This window comes from Equus przewalskii, chromosome 6 (genome assembly GCF_037783145.1).
Source record: "Equus przewalskii isolate Varuska chromosome 6, EquPr2, whole genome shotgun sequence".
NCBI lineage: Eukaryota > Metazoa > Chordata > Mammalia > Perissodactyla > Equidae > Equus > Equus przewalskii.
In genome coordinates, this window is record NC_091836.1 from 88,115,642 (window position 1) to 88,131,615 (window position 15,974).

The 15,974-nt window shown below is 48.8% G+C and overlaps 1 protein-coding gene across 21 annotated transcripts in view; it reads left to right on the forward strand.

Moving 5' to 3' along the window:
- NAV2 (neuron navigator 2) overlaps positions 1-15,974 on the forward strand; it is a 706,640-nt gene that overhangs the window by 667,806 nt on the left and 22,860 nt on the right. For 20 of the 21 annotated variants that reach the window (XM_070624490.1, XM_070624493.1, XM_070624495.1 and 17 more), the window contains 6 exons: positions 98-243; positions 2,991-3,163; positions 10,179-10,332; positions 11,530-11,692; positions 12,422-12,522; positions 14,639-14,734. In XM_070624490.1, coding sequence (XP_070480591.1) covers positions 98-243; positions 2,991-3,163; positions 10,179-10,332; positions 11,530-11,692; positions 12,422-12,522; positions 14,639-14,734 — 833 coding nt within the window. The remainder of the gene's footprint in view (positions 1-97; positions 244-2,990; positions 3,164-10,178; positions 10,333-11,529; positions 11,693-12,421; positions 12,523-14,638; positions 14,735-15,974) is intronic. The other variant, XR_011541254.1, reaches the window with a different exon arrangement.

The following is a 15,974-nucleotide window of genomic DNA, read 5'->3' on the forward strand; positions in this document are numbered from 1 at the left end:
TAGTCCTCGGGTGTGTGGATTTAGGTGTAAGGGTCATTCCCTGGACAAGGAATGGGCTCACGGCAGCAGCTGCTGACATCCTACCTTGGCTCTGCAGGAAACGGTACCTCCCAGTCTGCAGACCTGCGCATCCGCAGACAGCACTCCTCCGATAGCGTCTCCAGCATCAACAGCGCCACCAGCCACTCCAGCGTGGGCAGCAACATCGAGAGTGATTCAAAGAAAAAGAAGAGAAAGAACTGGGTGAGTGAACATCCAAAGACTCTGGGCGCTGTCTAACAGAGTCAGCCTCAGAACCAGTGTCCCCCTGATACGGCCCAGTCCAGCTCCTAGTTTCAGAACACAGACCTTTGGGAGTAGATCCAAAGACGCGGCTTGTGGATAGATTTCTACCAAGTCAGTGTTGTGCTCAGCCAAGCATTAGGATTTATGAAATAACTACCAACTTGTAGTTTTTCTGTTTCATGAGACTTTATGTGAAGTAGTCATCTTTCGTTTCATATATGTGTCATTTCTTCCTCATCATATGTTGGCCACAAAGTTCCAGGTGCTAGAACAAAGTTACTTTTAAGTGGTTTCTTCTTAGTTCCAAAGTACTTTTTTGGAGTGTGTATTAGTGTGTGGTTATCCCATCGTTAACTAAAATTCTTACCTATCTATTTACACAATTGCCTCTGATAGCATTAAACCAACCTTCTCTTTGAAAATTTTTTGACCATGACCTGTAAATAAAAGTTTAATAATGTAGATATTAGTACTTGGGGAATGGTTCTAAATTGGGAAGTGTTCCTCAAAGTGGTAAATTTATTAGACCCAGTCTCCAGTGCAGTGTTTCTCCATGTTTCCATAATCCCATTGAGCTACTGGATTTCTGTATATTGGCATCTTAAACAGATTTTCCCATTCTTCTGGAAAATTCCAGCCCCCTCTCCCCACCCAATTTTTGGTTCTGCTGTTGAGGCTGTGGAGTTCTGATTGACATTGCCACTCCCTGTCTTAAGTGCAGGGACATCCCAAGTTGATCTGAAGTTGGCCAGTGTTCAGAGGGCCCCATTTGTCAATGCTGACAGCATCGTGTTTTCACAGTAGCATCAATGTCTTCATTCATTCCATGCACTTCTCACTCATTTTGTGTATCTTGGATGGGTGGCGAGGTCTAGTGATGGCGCAGTTTTGGTTATTGATGACTTGCACTGGAGGCAGGCTAAAAGGACAGTTCAGTGTGATGCTCTCATCATTCTGATTAAATTTTTTCTTTAAATTACTAATGGCTTTTAGTCAACTCATTTGCTATGACTTAAACAAATAGAATTAACTCATGTTGCTGTCTCTAATATGCTGTTGATAAATATGGTCTGATTTGATTATCAAAGTGATGAGAGAAAATTATTTTCTGAGAAAAATCATGATTATCCATTTCTTCAAGAAATAAAACTTGTTTATTTTGCTTTAAGACAACTCGTGGTTATCAGTGCAATTGGGGAGGATGGATAATTGGCATCCTCAGATAATCCCAAAGCTTGATTATGTTGAATCTTTGTAATCTCGTCTTCCACCTGGCATTTTACCAGAGGTAGAGGCCAGGATTTAAGTTGATGGTTTGTGTGCCAAATCCTTCTGTTTCTATGACTATTTTCTGGAAATATGATCAGAAGTAGGAAATGGGAGGGAAGTGGGATCTAGATTCGCCCACAAGCTGAACGTGCAGTTTGCTATGGATAAAACGTTGATGGGAGAAAAATCCCATTAATTATTTCAGAGCGGCCCATTTTCTGAATTTTATCAATGGATAAGAAAACCTCCAGAATATGTCTTCAGAAGGAAAAAAAGACTTTTGAAAAAGGAAACTTCTTTTTAAAAGACCTTTTTTCAAGACAAAACTTTATTTTTCAGCCTAGAAAAATAGGTGGTTTTCACTGCTTTCAGAGAAGATGTTGTACTTTAATTCTTTATGGTCTCATTAGAATTTTCAGATCCATCTCATGGTCTGGGGAATTTGTGATATACCAGTTCCTTTTTCCCAATAGGATTAATAAATTTCTTAAAATTATCCATTTTTTTTTTTAGTACAAAGTGAGATGACTGATTCCCTGCTTGTGTTATATTATCTTATGTGTACCCCAGGACAGCAGGGACTCCTAAGCAGGTGTATTAAAGAGCTAGAGAGCTGTGTTGGGACCAGTGCAGCAGTGAAGCTACCCTTGCTGAGAATAGAAGACATGCCAATAATAATAATAATAATAATAATAATAAGGCACAGAGAGACGTCTGAGAAGAGGCAAGAAAAGAGAGAAGCATAGGAAGAGGGGGCAGTCATTTCAACCAGACAGAGAAGCTGGAAGAGCTCAGATTGCAGGAGACGTCCAGACTCATTATTCCTTTACTTTCACAATGGAGGAAGATGCCCCTAATGCTTTGCAAGATTGGTGATCCTACCAGAAACCTCCTTTGTGTGTGCTGTTTATTATTAGCCATGTCGTGTCTGAAAAGTCCGAAGTGTTCCCTGTCACTGGCTTTCTCTGTTAAAAATTTGTCTTTTTTCCTTCCCCTTCCCCATTTTTGCTTGCGTTTTCTCTGGCAGGTCAATGAGGTAAGCAAGACCAACGTTAATACCAGATACCAAGCTAACCCATCCATTGATATGACTAACCTCATCCGCATCCGTCACCGTGTCTGAGCATCCTGCTTTGTTGCTGTGTAACCTCATCCTCCCGACTTCCATCTGCTGAGCAGGCTCTGTCTTGCTGTTGGCATCTAGTCTTGAACCAAGAGTAGGCATGGAATGTTACCCACAGGGCCAGTCCTTTGAGCTGTCAGCACAGGATAACTCTTCTTCCCTTAATGCACTGATTCCAGAGAGCTGTTGGGAACTGTTTCATTGGGTGGGGGACAACCTCAGAATTAATTACACTTTTGTCTGCATGCCTCTGTTTTGCCAAGGCCTGAGCATGGGTTGCAGCCCTGCCAGGCTGACGGTCTTGCATGTTCAGTTGCGCAGCTCCTTCAAGCAAGCTTTCGGGAAGAAGAAGTCCCCCAAGTCAGCGTCCTCTCACTCAGACATCGAGGAGATGACAGATTCTTCTTTGCCGTCCTCGCCCAAGTTACCACACAACGGTTCCACGGGCTCCACCCCGCTGCTGAGGAACTCGCATTCCAACTCTCTGTGAGTCTGTCTGTCGGGTCCCCCTGGTCAGCCGGCATCTTGGGCCCCTAGAAACCCTCTCAGATTAGAATGGCTGGGAGTCCCGTTATGCTATACAGCTCCTTGGGATCCTTTCTGTCCTGCCTTCATAGGACCGGGCATGTTCTTTCAGGGTTTTAGGACTGGGGAGGTGGAACGAGAAAGGAAACTTAGGTTTCTGTTCTGGTGGCGTCAGCATGGATTAGAGCTGGCTGGCCTTGGGCAAGTTGCTTAACCTCTCTTTGTTTCCATTTCTTCATTTGTCAAAGTGGGATAATGGCTGTCTCCTCATCCTCTTCTAAGGACTGAACAAGATAAATGGATGTGAAAAAGCTGTAGCCGTCTTGCTGGGACAGGAAGACGGTGTTAGAAATGTTGGCAATTTTTGCTGGAATTCTGGTTCATTTGGGTGACAAGGCTTAGAGAGTTACGCTTTTCTTCTTTGATCAAAATTTGGTGTTGACTCCTTCTCTGAGGTCAGCACTCAGAAACTGGAAGTTTAAAAAATGGGGAGATTCGGTGTCTGTTCTCTTTACCCAAGGGTTCTCTGCTTCGTGAAATGATTCATCCCCGTGAACTCAAGTCGATTTGGGCAGAGCTCGTCAGGAGCACGGCTGGTTCTGTTGAGTGAGATGCACATTTGCTCACTTGGCGTTGATTTAAGTGCTGTTCCCCTTGGTGACTGATTCCATAAACAGGAGGCGTCGTCTGCTCTTGCCCAGCCGACCTCCGTGACTTCTGCTGAGTACCCACTGATCCTTGCTCCATCAGGGGCCTAGGGAGACAGTCCTGTGCCCCATCAAAAAACTTAAGGCCCAGACGCTAGAGGCAAGACAGGTCAGGAATGGCTTGGAATGGACAGGTGAGGATCCAGGCGTCAGCTCAGAAGGGGCCACGGCCGGCTCCCTGCAGCAGTGCAAAGGTTGCTCCTGCCCCACAGGGCTGAATTCCATTAGCGACCTTGGTTTGCCAGGCCACGGGTGAAAGAAGAACGGAGCTCAAGTCGTCTGCAAGGACAGTTATCAGCAAAATGAAACAGTGCCTGGGAGAGGAGGGCCACTGTGCCTGGGGTCCGAATAGCCTCTGAGCTAGGGCAATACAAGGGAGCAGTGCTGGCAGACACCTCAGTTTCCTGTGTGGTGCAAATGGGATTAATTACATCTGTTTCACTGGATTCTTGTAAGGGCCGGGTCAGACGCTGTGCGCGAAGGGCCTCCTTCTGCCTGTCCCGTCCTCCTTCGGTCTCAGGAGCTGTAGAGCTGTCCTAAGTCCTCTTACCTGGCCTGCCCTCCTGCTGAAGACGGCAGCCTGTACAAGGGTCCAAGGCCGGCTCACCAGATGGGTGCGGGAAGTGTGAGCAAGAGCATTGGCCAGGTCTCTGCAGTCCACCAGCTTCCCAGACCACGTGGAAGACAGAAGTGGAAGAGAGGGAGCAGAGAGAGGGCCTGACTCTGAAGCAACCCTGCTCACCGGCGAAGCACGGCCCTTTCGGGATCTCCCTTTGCTTAATTAGATGAGCAGGTCTTCTCCTCTTGGGGAGCACCCCAGTAAGAGGGGCCACGGGGACGTGCGCTTTGTTACGGACGAGGGTAAACCCTGAGCAGAGGAGGGAGAGGCGCGCTGAGGCCTGGATGGCAGTGCCGCCCAGCGCCGTGTGTTCTGGCGTGATGACCGCGAGTATGAGTCTGTCTGACCGGCAGGGTGCCGAAGGGGCAAAGAAAGCACAAGTCGCCTGTGACTCCCATGGGCCATGATCCCAGAGCATCCCAGTCCAGCTGCTTCCTGACCAGGGATAAAGGAGCTCCTTGTCTCTTCTTTATTTATTGATGTTAACATTTTATGTAACAACTTGTGTGTGCAGGGCACTGCCCTAAATGTTCTGAAGAGACCAAAGAGGACGTTAAGCAGAGTCCCACCCCTGGGGATCAGGGACGTGACACGGTACAGCTCACTTTGCCTCTGAGCTGCTGCTCTGTGCCTGGCTCTGTTCCTGGCCCCAGTTATGAAATGCACAAGACACATCAGGTTCCTGCTCTGGCAGACCCCATATACTGGGGGGAGATGGACATTAGACAAATAAATATGAATTAACTAGAAAAATTGGATGATGCTAAGGGTTAAGACTGGGAAGTCAAATAGTGTGTTGGGGTACAGGGTACCTTGGCAGCACCTTTGGATGAGGTGGCCAGGACAGGCCCCTCCGAGGAGGGGACATTTCAGCTGAGATCCTCATGACAGGAGGAGCCACAGGTCAGTTCTGGTCAGCAACACTAGCTGCTGCGACAAACTCGGTCCCAAAGCTCGGTGGCTTTACTTATGACTGTTCTTCTGTGGTTCACTCCAAACCTGACACAGATGTTCCTCGTCTGCAGGTGGCCTGCCGTGTGGTGATACAGGCTCTGTCTGTGGGCCGGCCTTTCCACGGGGCCTGAGTCCTCTGCTGGGGGCTCTGTGTCCCCCGCAGGTGGGGAGTGGACAGAGCACAGAGGATCCTGCAGGAGGGCCAGGCCTGGAAGAGATACATGTCACCTCTTCCCACAGTCCACTGAGCAGGACTTGGGGCCACACCACCTGCAAGGGGAAAAATGAAATCCATGCACCTGGGAGGGAAAGGAAATGGGCCATGGTGACCACGTAGCGGCCTCTGCCACCCCAATCTCACAAGGAGCAGGGCAGCCTTCTTGACCCAAGAAATGGGTAGCACAAGGAACCTCGAGTGGAAACGGGCCTGTTGCGTCTGAGAAAGAGGGGGATGGCCAGCGTGGCTACCGCTTGATGGGCAAGTGGCCAAAAATGGGGCCAAAGAGGTGGGCAGAGCCTAGAACACGTGAGCTTTGAAGTCACAGTGAATCTGCGTCTGATTTCACGTGTGATGGGTAGAGGTTGGAGAGTTGTAAGCAGGAATGTGAGATCATCTGAATTGGTGTTTCACAAAGATCGGTCTGTTCTATGGTTAAGGCGTGTAGGGGAGCATGAAGGGAGGGAGATCACGTCAGAGGCGGACAGCAGTGTCCCCCTTTTCACCCAACTCCAGCCCCCTTGCTGTTCTTGGAACGTTCCAGTTGCACTCCCCACCTCTAGGCCTTTGCTCTTTCTGTGTCCTCTGCCTGGTACCCTTTTCCCCCACATACTCTCACTTCCTCAGGTCTCCACCTGTGTGTCTTGCATAAAATAACCACCCCCCACCAGCCAGCACTCCCTGTCATCCCCTCGGCCTTGTTTTATTTTTCACCATTGCAAATATCACCACCTGTCATGTAGGTTTTCTTTGGTTATTTCTTCTTTGTCCCCTAGCCCCACAACACCAGCCAAAAATCTAGAGCATAAGCTCCATGGAGGTAGGACTCTGTTGGTCTTGCAGATATTCACACGTTAGCTGGAGTGGATGAATGGCTGCTGCTGGAGGGATTTCAGATATATTCTAGAGGGAAAGTTGACAGCACGTGGTGACGTGGAGTTAGGGAAAGAAAAGAAGAATCCGTGAATATTCCTAGACTTGCAGCTTGAGTACCTGTGTATGTGGAGCCGTCGTTCCTGGGATGGGGGCAGATACAGATGGGGCCGGATGGGGTTCAGGAGCTCTGGTCAACCATGTTAAGTTTGAGATGGCCCAGAGACATCACCTGGAGATGCCAACCAGCCTGGGGGGCTTGGAGGTGTAGATTTGGGAGACATGGGCCATGGGTGATGTTGAAAACTGGGAAACTGGAGGGGTTTTCCGGGACGTTGATTGGGGGCAGAGGGGAAAAGACTGAGCTCTGGGTTCTTTGAAGACAAGTGGAGCAACCAGTGAGGTGTGGGAGGAAAGCCAGGAGTCTAGAGAAGAAACTCTGTGAAGGCAGGACTAGTAACTGGGCCGGATGCTGCTGAGCAGCCAAGTGAGATGAGGAGAGAATGGCGATGATGCACGCAGCTACACAGGACTCTCAGAAACATGGGGAGAACTCTCCCTCCAAACTACTTTCCCCATGGGGATGGGGCGGGGCGGACTCTTGGCTCGCCAGCTCTTTTCAGACATTCCGCAGCGTCCGTGCACACTGGAGATGTTTGTTTTTGGTCTAGCTTTCCAAAGGGTGGGCAGAGAGCAAATGCTCCTTTCCAACCTTGAAGGGTTTGCAAGAATGTGCAAATCTAGATGTGAGAGGCAGTTCAAAGAAGAAACCAAAGACAGAGGAGTCAGGGCTCAGAAAAGTCCCTGCCCTGTGGGCGAATGGAATTGTGGTGTGGGAAGGCAGCGTTTCCCACACTCGAGGCGTTTAAAATTAGAGATGCCACCAGCCCTGCCTTCCGGACAAGACAGTGGGAGTATGCCACAGTAACCTGTTAGGGACCGAGTAGGGAAAAAGAGACGTCAGTATGTGCCCCGTGCAGTGGCCCAGCACGTCTTGAGCGCCCACTGGAGATCGTTCAGGAGCCTGGGCTCTGGAGCTAAGCAGACCTGCCAGGTTTGATCCTGACTCTGTCATTTTTAATGGGCATGTTAATCTCTCTCCGCCTTTGCCTCCCCATTTTTAAAATAGAGATAATTCTAGTACCTCTTCATGGAGTTAGTGGTGCATGGAGTAGATGAAATAATATGCTGCAGATGCCTAGCACAGTTGTTCATGTAGTCGGTGAGCGCTGGCAGAGTCTGTTCCATGGTCAGACACTAGAAATGATGCAGAGAAGACCCTGGTCCTAGAAGGGCCAGCAGCCACGCAGGGGGTAGCCTGTTAACTACAACCAAGTTCTCAGTGATGTACCAGAAGTCTGGTGTGGGATGGAACCAAGGGTGAAGGCTCTGTCCTGGGCAGGAGGGAGAGGGACTGACTCTTACTTGGGCCACTGCAGACGAGCTGTTTCAACAGCATCTCTGTGTTGTAGTGCATCCCTCCCGTGTGGCCTCGCAGTTGTGTGTTTCTGAGAACTGGCCACTTTGGGGGAGCACAGGAGGGCCTCGCACTCTTGATCCAGTTCCTCCTGACACAAGCTTGCTTCATTTTGGTTTGCTTCCCTTTGTAAAGTTATTGCGGCCAAGCTTCGCAAAGTAACCCAGGTGATGTTTTCCATAAAGTAGGTGCTGAGGAAATATTGTCTCTCTTGCTGAGAAACCTTTCTGGGGAAAAGGTGCAGACCCTGTAAGGAGGCTGGAACATACTGCCTTGCCATGGAACACCCGACAGAGCGGACTGACAGTGTGGACCGAGGCCCACTGTTGTCTGCCATGGATTGGAGCCGGCGGGATCTGTCCAGGGCATGGTTTGGCTAAGACCAGAGTGTCACAGTGGAATTTTGTTCAGACTTTACACTCCATTTAAACCAGGAAACCATAGTTCTCTCTCAAGAAAGAACCAGTTTTTGCAAGCTCCCCCTGCAAACCTCCCTCGCCAAAAAAAAAAAAAAAAAAAAAAGTGACTATATAGTTAGACCTCACAGACCCCAGGCTATGCCAAGCACAGGGAGCTCGGGGCCAGGGGGAGGATCTGGACTCTAAAGACATTTCTGTCTCTCTACGCCTTTTAGTCCCAAAGCCGGTGGCCTCAGTTTCTCATAGGTATGAAATGGGAACAATTATAGTATTTTTCAGGAGTCCATTGGAGATTTCAGAAGATTTTGAAGCAGAGAAGCTCCCTTGGCTGCTGGCAGCTCCTAAAAAGAGGAGGCAGTTTTCCTCTCTTTGTATCTTTCAAATTAAAACAGTTCAGGTGCAGGTCAAGAAAACAGCAGCAAAAAGATTTGGCTGTTCAGGTGTTAAATTTTTCTTCTAGTCCTTTCTGCCCCCAAAATACAATTACATCTCTTTTAACAATTATAAATGGTTTTCCTTTGGCAGTTAACGGTTCCGCGCCCTCAGCCAGTTTCACGGTCAGGTTTTGCTTGGCCTCACGTCCGGGACTTGGGTCGTGGACAGCAGGCTCACGTGATTGTTCTGCAGAGACCACAGGCTCACCATGTCTTTCAGAGATAATCGGCTTCAGCTTTGCACTTTTATGAACGTGGGATTTTTTTCATTTTCTTTTTTCTATCTTCAGTCCAAGAAATGTCGAAGCTTTCTATTCTGGATCACCCCTCCTGCCAGATCCTATGATCTTTGAAACCAACAGAACTTCTAGCAGACTGCTGTTTCTAACCCTGCAATTCATCCTGGGTTTTATGATCTTGCACTTTGTGCTAACTTGCCAGGTGTCTGAAGAGTGAACCTAACTAATCAAATAAGGAGCCCAGCCTAGAAGGACCACCTCATAAGAAAGAGGGCCTCACCTGGGTGCCATGCTCACAGGGTCTGGCGTACAGCTGGGAAGGGAAGACAACTAGCCACAATGTTGTAGTTGTCAGATGAAAGTTTGGCTTCCACGTCATGCTATCCTCTCTGTCTCTAGCTGCCTGAGATGTTTCTCTTCCATGCCATGAGCTTCTTAAGCAGTGTTGGGGGGGGGTGGGGCAATGGAATAATGTTCCTCTCTCTAGACACTTTCAGAAGAGTGGGTTTCAGAGTTTGTTTCTGTGACCAGAAACAGACTAACTCCTTCCACACGTATCTTTAGGTAACTTTTCCTTTTTGGCAAATAAAAATCACCACTCATCTGTTTGACCCTGGACTGTCTGCTCTTTGAAACAGATAGTTGACCTCGTTTCTCTGAGTGGGTTTAGATCTCAAGGGGTTGTGGTGTTGTTATAGGGGCCAGGCTGTGTACACATTGCAGGGGGTTCAAACCCCCAAGGTCACTGCACCCTTTTGCCAGCTCCTGTTTATCCTTAGATTATTAGAATTTTGCTGAAAGCTGCACCAAAGCCATTGTCATTCTCAGAGCTCTGCAGAGAAAGAGTAAAGAGAAGCAGTAAAATCTGTAAATTTCAGGTGCTCTTGGTATTGTCACCTCCAGGAAGTACTGGGCAGCTGGTTATCCAAGGTCACTGCTGCACAAATCTGATGATGGACACGGCCCAGCGGTCACTGTAGGACTGAAAGGAGATGAACTTGGAGCTGCTTTCATCAGTAACGTTCCTCTTTCCCTAGGATTTCAGAGTGCATGGATAGTGAAGCCGAGACGGTCATGCAGCTCCGAAACGAGCTGAGGGACAAGGAGATGAAGCTGACAGACATCCGCCTGGAAGCCCTCAGCTCTGCACACCAGCTGGACCAGCTCCGGGAGGCCATGAACAGGATGCAGGTGAGAGCCCAGGAGCAGGAACTGAGCCCAGGCTGTCTGGAAGGGGCGTCAGGAGGCTGCCCTCCGCCACGCCCCAAGGGCTGCATCAGAACCTGGTGGCAGCCCTCTGCTTTCTGAGCCTCTCTCTCTTTTCAGGTTTTCCCATTCATTGCTCCAAGACCAGTGTTTTGAAAGCGTAAGAGCACCATCTCCTCCTTCGCACAAGGCTTTCAGTGGCTCTGCCTTGGCCTCTTGCGTGTGCTGCAGTCTCGTCACCTGGCCTTCAAGGCCTTCTGCAGCATCTTTTCAGTCTTAATCCACCGCCCACACCCCCCAACTCCACCTTCCAGACTCGACTCGCGAGCCAGAGGGAGCCACTGACTGCTCCCTTTGTGTGCCCCTGGAATTTCTGTCGTATATCCCTCCTCCACGGGCTGTTCTGCACATCCAACTGGCCCCTTTCCTCCAGGCTCAGCCCAATGCGTCTTCCTCTGCAAAGCTTTTCCAAGTCCTCCATCTGGAAGAATATTCCTATAGGGTTGTTCTTACTGCCCCTCACCTTCTGCCACGGATTGAGGGTATTTGGGTCTGCTGACTATTCTTTTTTGCTTTCTTTCTCTGGATATAGCATCAGTGTTTTGCACACGGCAGGTTTTTCCTAAATATTCCTAGAATGAAAGACCCCTGTGAGCTCTGTCGTGTGGGGCCTCAAAGAGAACAGCATTTCCCAAAGCAGGCTCCATGGAACACTCATTCCATACTCATTCCATGAGAGGCTCTGTGAGAGGAGAGCTCCTCGTTCAAAGATGTCTGAGAAATGCCACACACAGTGCGCCCCTCCGACATCCACAATGCACGGCAGCTCATTAAAGGCTCTGAGCACTCCCGCAGTAAAGAACCCTGTCAAACCCAGAGCTTCCCAAACCTCTTAAATTATAAGACACTTTTTCACTTAATGCTCAGGCAGCAGACTGGGAAATATTCTGAGGTCTTTCCAAAGACCAGTTCTCTGAAAGGGTGGACGCTCCCTTCCAGACGGGTCTTGTGTATACCGCAGAGGCCGCAAACGCTGCCGAATCTCTGTGATGGTGGGACTCCCTCTGCCTCGCCTAGGATACCCGCTTGATCCCTGCAGGGAACTTTCACATCCCTCCTCCAGGAAAGGTTTGTCGGCATCACATCCACCTAGTAAGGGGGCGTCTCCCTTACTCTTCGCAGAGTGAAATAGAGAAGCTGAAAGCGGAGAATGACCGGCTGAAGTCGGAGTCTCAAGGCAGTGGCTGCAGCCGGGCACCCTCCCAGGTGTCCCTCTCTGCCTCCCCGAGGCAGTCCATGGGCCTCTCCCAGCACAGCCTCAACCTCACAGAGTCGACCAGCCTGGGTGAGTCCATCACAGGGCTGGGGCAGGTCAGGGCCCTCGTCTGGCACTTCGCGCTCCAAGCGAGAGCCCCGAGACAAGCAGACAAACAGACCAAATGCAGAGGCAACAGGCGTGTGTGCACTTGGGGTGTGCGAGTGTGTCTGCGTGTGCGTCTGCTACCAACATGAGCCCAGCCGTTAGACTGCTGTCATGCTTTGCTCCAGCGCCCCAAATTCTCCAAGCCATGAGCTTGGATTCCCCTCACCCACCACGCTGAGTTCTGTTTGATCCATTTCAAGAGGCTGACCTGCAAGCTGAATGCTGCCAACCAACCCCGTAGTGGCAGATCCCTACTGGGGCAATGGCTTGGTCCATGACCTTCCTGCCTTTGGGATGGACTCCAGGCGGGCACAGTCATTAGCAAACGTGATCCAGGTTTTCTTTGTGAGCATACTGAGGCTGGCGCTTTGATTTCTTATCCATGATGCTGCTGTTTGCTCTCGTTTTGGTTGAGTCTCCCTTGCACTTCCATCTAGCAAGGTGCATCGTCAGCCCGCTGGCTCCTTGGTTGGTCCACCGTTGGTTTCTGTGGTTGCACTCGCCATTCTGCCCTCTCCCCTTCCCCACCCCACTTCCCCCGCACCCCGACACCTGGTTTGTCCCGCTGCTGTGCCAGTGAGCAGCGGGGGTGTCAGGAAGCCGGCTTTGCTGTCCCCTGTGCCTAAGGCTGTTGATGTTTTCCATTCGCAGACATGTTGCTGGATGACACTGGTGAATGCTCGGCTCGGAAGGAAGGAGGCAGGCATGTTAAGATAGTTGTCAGCTTTCAGGAGGAAATGAAGTGGAAGGAGGTTAGTTGGATCCTTTCCCTGCTCGGCCTGTCCCCTCCCCAGCTAGAACTGCCTAGCGTAGTGATTTCATCGTCAGACCGAACCACCTCAGCGCCTCAGGTGGTCTGGTCATACTACTAACGCTTTCCTGACTAACCGTCACCCCCAGGAGCATTTTGACACAATCGAAGTGAGCAAACTGCCCTCCACCCCAGCCCCCGCTCGGAAAGTCTGATAAGGGGTACTAAAGTGGCCCCACGTTGCACTGTCATGTAACCGTCTAAACACTAACGTCAGTCAGAAATGGCTTTTCTGAATTTAATATATTCCCAAAGCACTTCAAAGGCCGCTAAGCACATTTAGCGAGGAAGATACAGAAATAAACTGACCAAGAGCACCAGTTTTATCCAGTCGTCAGAGGCTGCCAACGAAGGAGATGCTGAGAGATGGAGGAGGCCAAGCCCGGGGTCACATAGCGGGCTACAATTGAAGCGGGGGGTGGGGAGGAGCATCCTGATTCCTCAAGGCTGGGGACCCGAGTTACCTGATGGTTTCTTCGTCTACCAGAGGCTAGAGGCCGTATCCCCACCAGAGACTACTTTGGGGTCGAGGTGGGGGTTGACAATTAAGGTTGATTTTTAGTTGTTGATTAAATCCAAATGATGCTGTGAATGACCATCTGTCAGAGAAGTGAGACTCAAGACCTCATGAGTCACTATTTCAAGTCCCCTTGAGCTTTTTATTTATTTCTCAATATTCTCGCCGACATGCTGTTGTAGTCTTGGGCAGCTAGGGATCCCGTGGTGCCCACCAAAACACAGCATCTGCAGCTGTTCTTTTCTCTGCCGGGGGTTCCCACTCTGTGGGTGGCTCTCTAGTCTCCCTGGAGGGGGCAGGCCCAGAATTTTGGAGCTGCCAGGGGTTTTAGCATCATCTAGCCTAGAAGGGTCCAAAAAATAGCTCTGTTTTTAGAGCTTTGCTAGTAGAGTGATGGACTATCAAAGGGGAAATCCATTCCTAGAACATTCTCATAATTAATGTCAGTGATCCCTGTGAATGCGTTTTATCTAGTGATCATCAGCACAAACAGATAGATCTTACATTTTTACAAAAGTCTGTGAGTCACTTTCAAAAATTGTATTTTACTGGATCACCACAGCAGCCAGATGAGCTTGGTTGACCAGATGTTATCATTTCCATTTCACAATTGAGAGACCCAAGACCCAAACATCGCTTACCTAAGGCTACAGGGCAGGTGATGCGGCCAGATCAGCTCACTGCACGACTGGTGCTCTTCTTGCTGCTGATGTTGCTTACCTGCCAGAGACACCCCTCCTCACCCCACCCCCACTCTCCTAATTCTGTATCCTTAGCAGCATGTCAGATATTAAAAACCCATCAGAATGGAATGTTCTATTAGCTTTTCTTTAATCAGTGTGATCAGTTAACCCTCACTATGCAGAGCCCTGTGGGCAGAGGAGTAGAAAAACATTATTTTTTGTGAACTTCCTGGAGTTTCACTAGTTTTCTGAATTAAGCATGTTTTAACTTTTAATTAAACAAAAAGCAACAAACAAGAAACAAAAAGGAAGAAAAAATTTAAAACATTTTTTTATCCTTGAAAGAGTTTAAGGTCTAGCAAGGACATAAACTTGATATTCAAACAAGACAGAAGCACCTAAAAAATTAGCAAGTACAGAATATATCATTATGTAAGTTGTGTACAGATCTACTGAAGCAGTGTGAGCTCTGAGCCTGGTGGTTAATCATTGAAGGCTGCCTGGAAGAGGTGAGTTTGTAAGGTTTGGAAAGGGAAAGATGGCAGACGGGAGAGGGGAGAGCATTCCAGGCAAGGGTTGTGTGATCTATGCACTATATGAGGTACACACTGAGTAGAAGGTTCTAGATTCCAGAGAAGAGGCCCTCTCTTCCTGATCCACAGCTTGCTGTGTTAGTGGTAGAGCAGAGAAAGGCTTTAAAACTGTTGCATTCAATCTAAGTGATACCTGGTGTTAAGACGACAGGACTTTAATTCCCCCCTCAAACCATTGGTGGAGTTCTAGGACATTCTGAGTCCTTCTAAACTGTCATAAAAGATCCACTTGTTTTTCACCTGCATACATTTCCTTACCCTTAGGATTCCAGACCACACCTCTTTCTTATTGGCTGCATTGGAGTTAGTGGCAAGACGAAGTGGGATGTGCTCGATGGGGTGGTTAGACGGCTTTTCAAAGTAAGTGTTTCAAGAAGATGGCTACGGCAATACACCCGAAGGGGGGCCTGGACTTGGGGAGGGAGAGGGCGGTTTGAGTCCTGAACTGGACCACTTCTCAGGCGTTTGCCCACATCCTTATGTTGCCGGGACTCTTCCCCCAGCCCTCAAGGGAACAGAAGGAAGATGGTAAGTACAGACTGGTGATTGGCCAGTCTGTTCCCATCTGCCCTTGGCAGTGGTTGGCCAGCCAGCGAGAGTCATTGCCCCAGCCTTGATCATTTATTTCAGCCTCTCACTGTGACCTGCTAATGTCCAGATTCTCCCTTCGCCTCAGAATGTGTTTATTGAATATGCTTTGGAATGTGTGCTCTGTGGCTGGGGCTAAGAAATCAGAATTCCATCCTTGATTGTGGGGGGATTTGATCCAATTTGCCTGACATCCTTGCTAACACTGCAGAGTCTGTGATTTGTGCTACAAATGACATTAATAATCTGATCAGGGGCTGGCCCAGTGGCTTAGTGGTTAAGTTTGGTGTGCTCCACTTCAGCGGCCTGGGATTCATGGGTTCGGATCCCAGACGTGGACCTGTACCACTCATCAAGCCATGCTGTGGCGGCGACACACATACGAAAAGTAGAGGAAGATTGGCACAGGTGTTAGCTAAGGGTGAATCTTCCTCACCAAAAAAATTAAAATAATCTGATTAATGGCCAGTGTCAAGGATGTTGGCATAGTTATTTTTCTAGTTGTTCTAATGACATCATTGGAGTGAATGTTCCCACAGGAAAAATAACTTAGAGGTACCGAGTTGAACCTGAAACACAAGGTGGTTTGAAAGAAGCTTTTGGTACATTTTTTTTCTATTGACCTGAAGTCAGTCAATAACCATCAGTGTTCATTAATCATATCCCTGGAGTAGTAATAGCCCAAATTTTTTGTGCTAGAGACCATGCTAAGCTCTTTTCTTACATCACCCCAGTTTATTTCCAGGCCTATGAGGAAGATCCTGTTATTTTCCCATTTAAAGGTGAGGAAAGTGAGGCTCAGGTTGGGTCACTTGCCTACAGTCATGGATCTAGAACTGGACCATATTGGTCTAGTTGAGCTGGTCTGACTTCAAAACCTGGTTTGACTAGTACACTTTAGTCTCTTTCTAACATCTAGACTCAGGTGGCTTCACACAGAGAAAATTCTGTTCTTTGACCAAAGATCTGTCACCATCTTGACAGGCCCATCTGTAGAAATGTGACTAGGCAA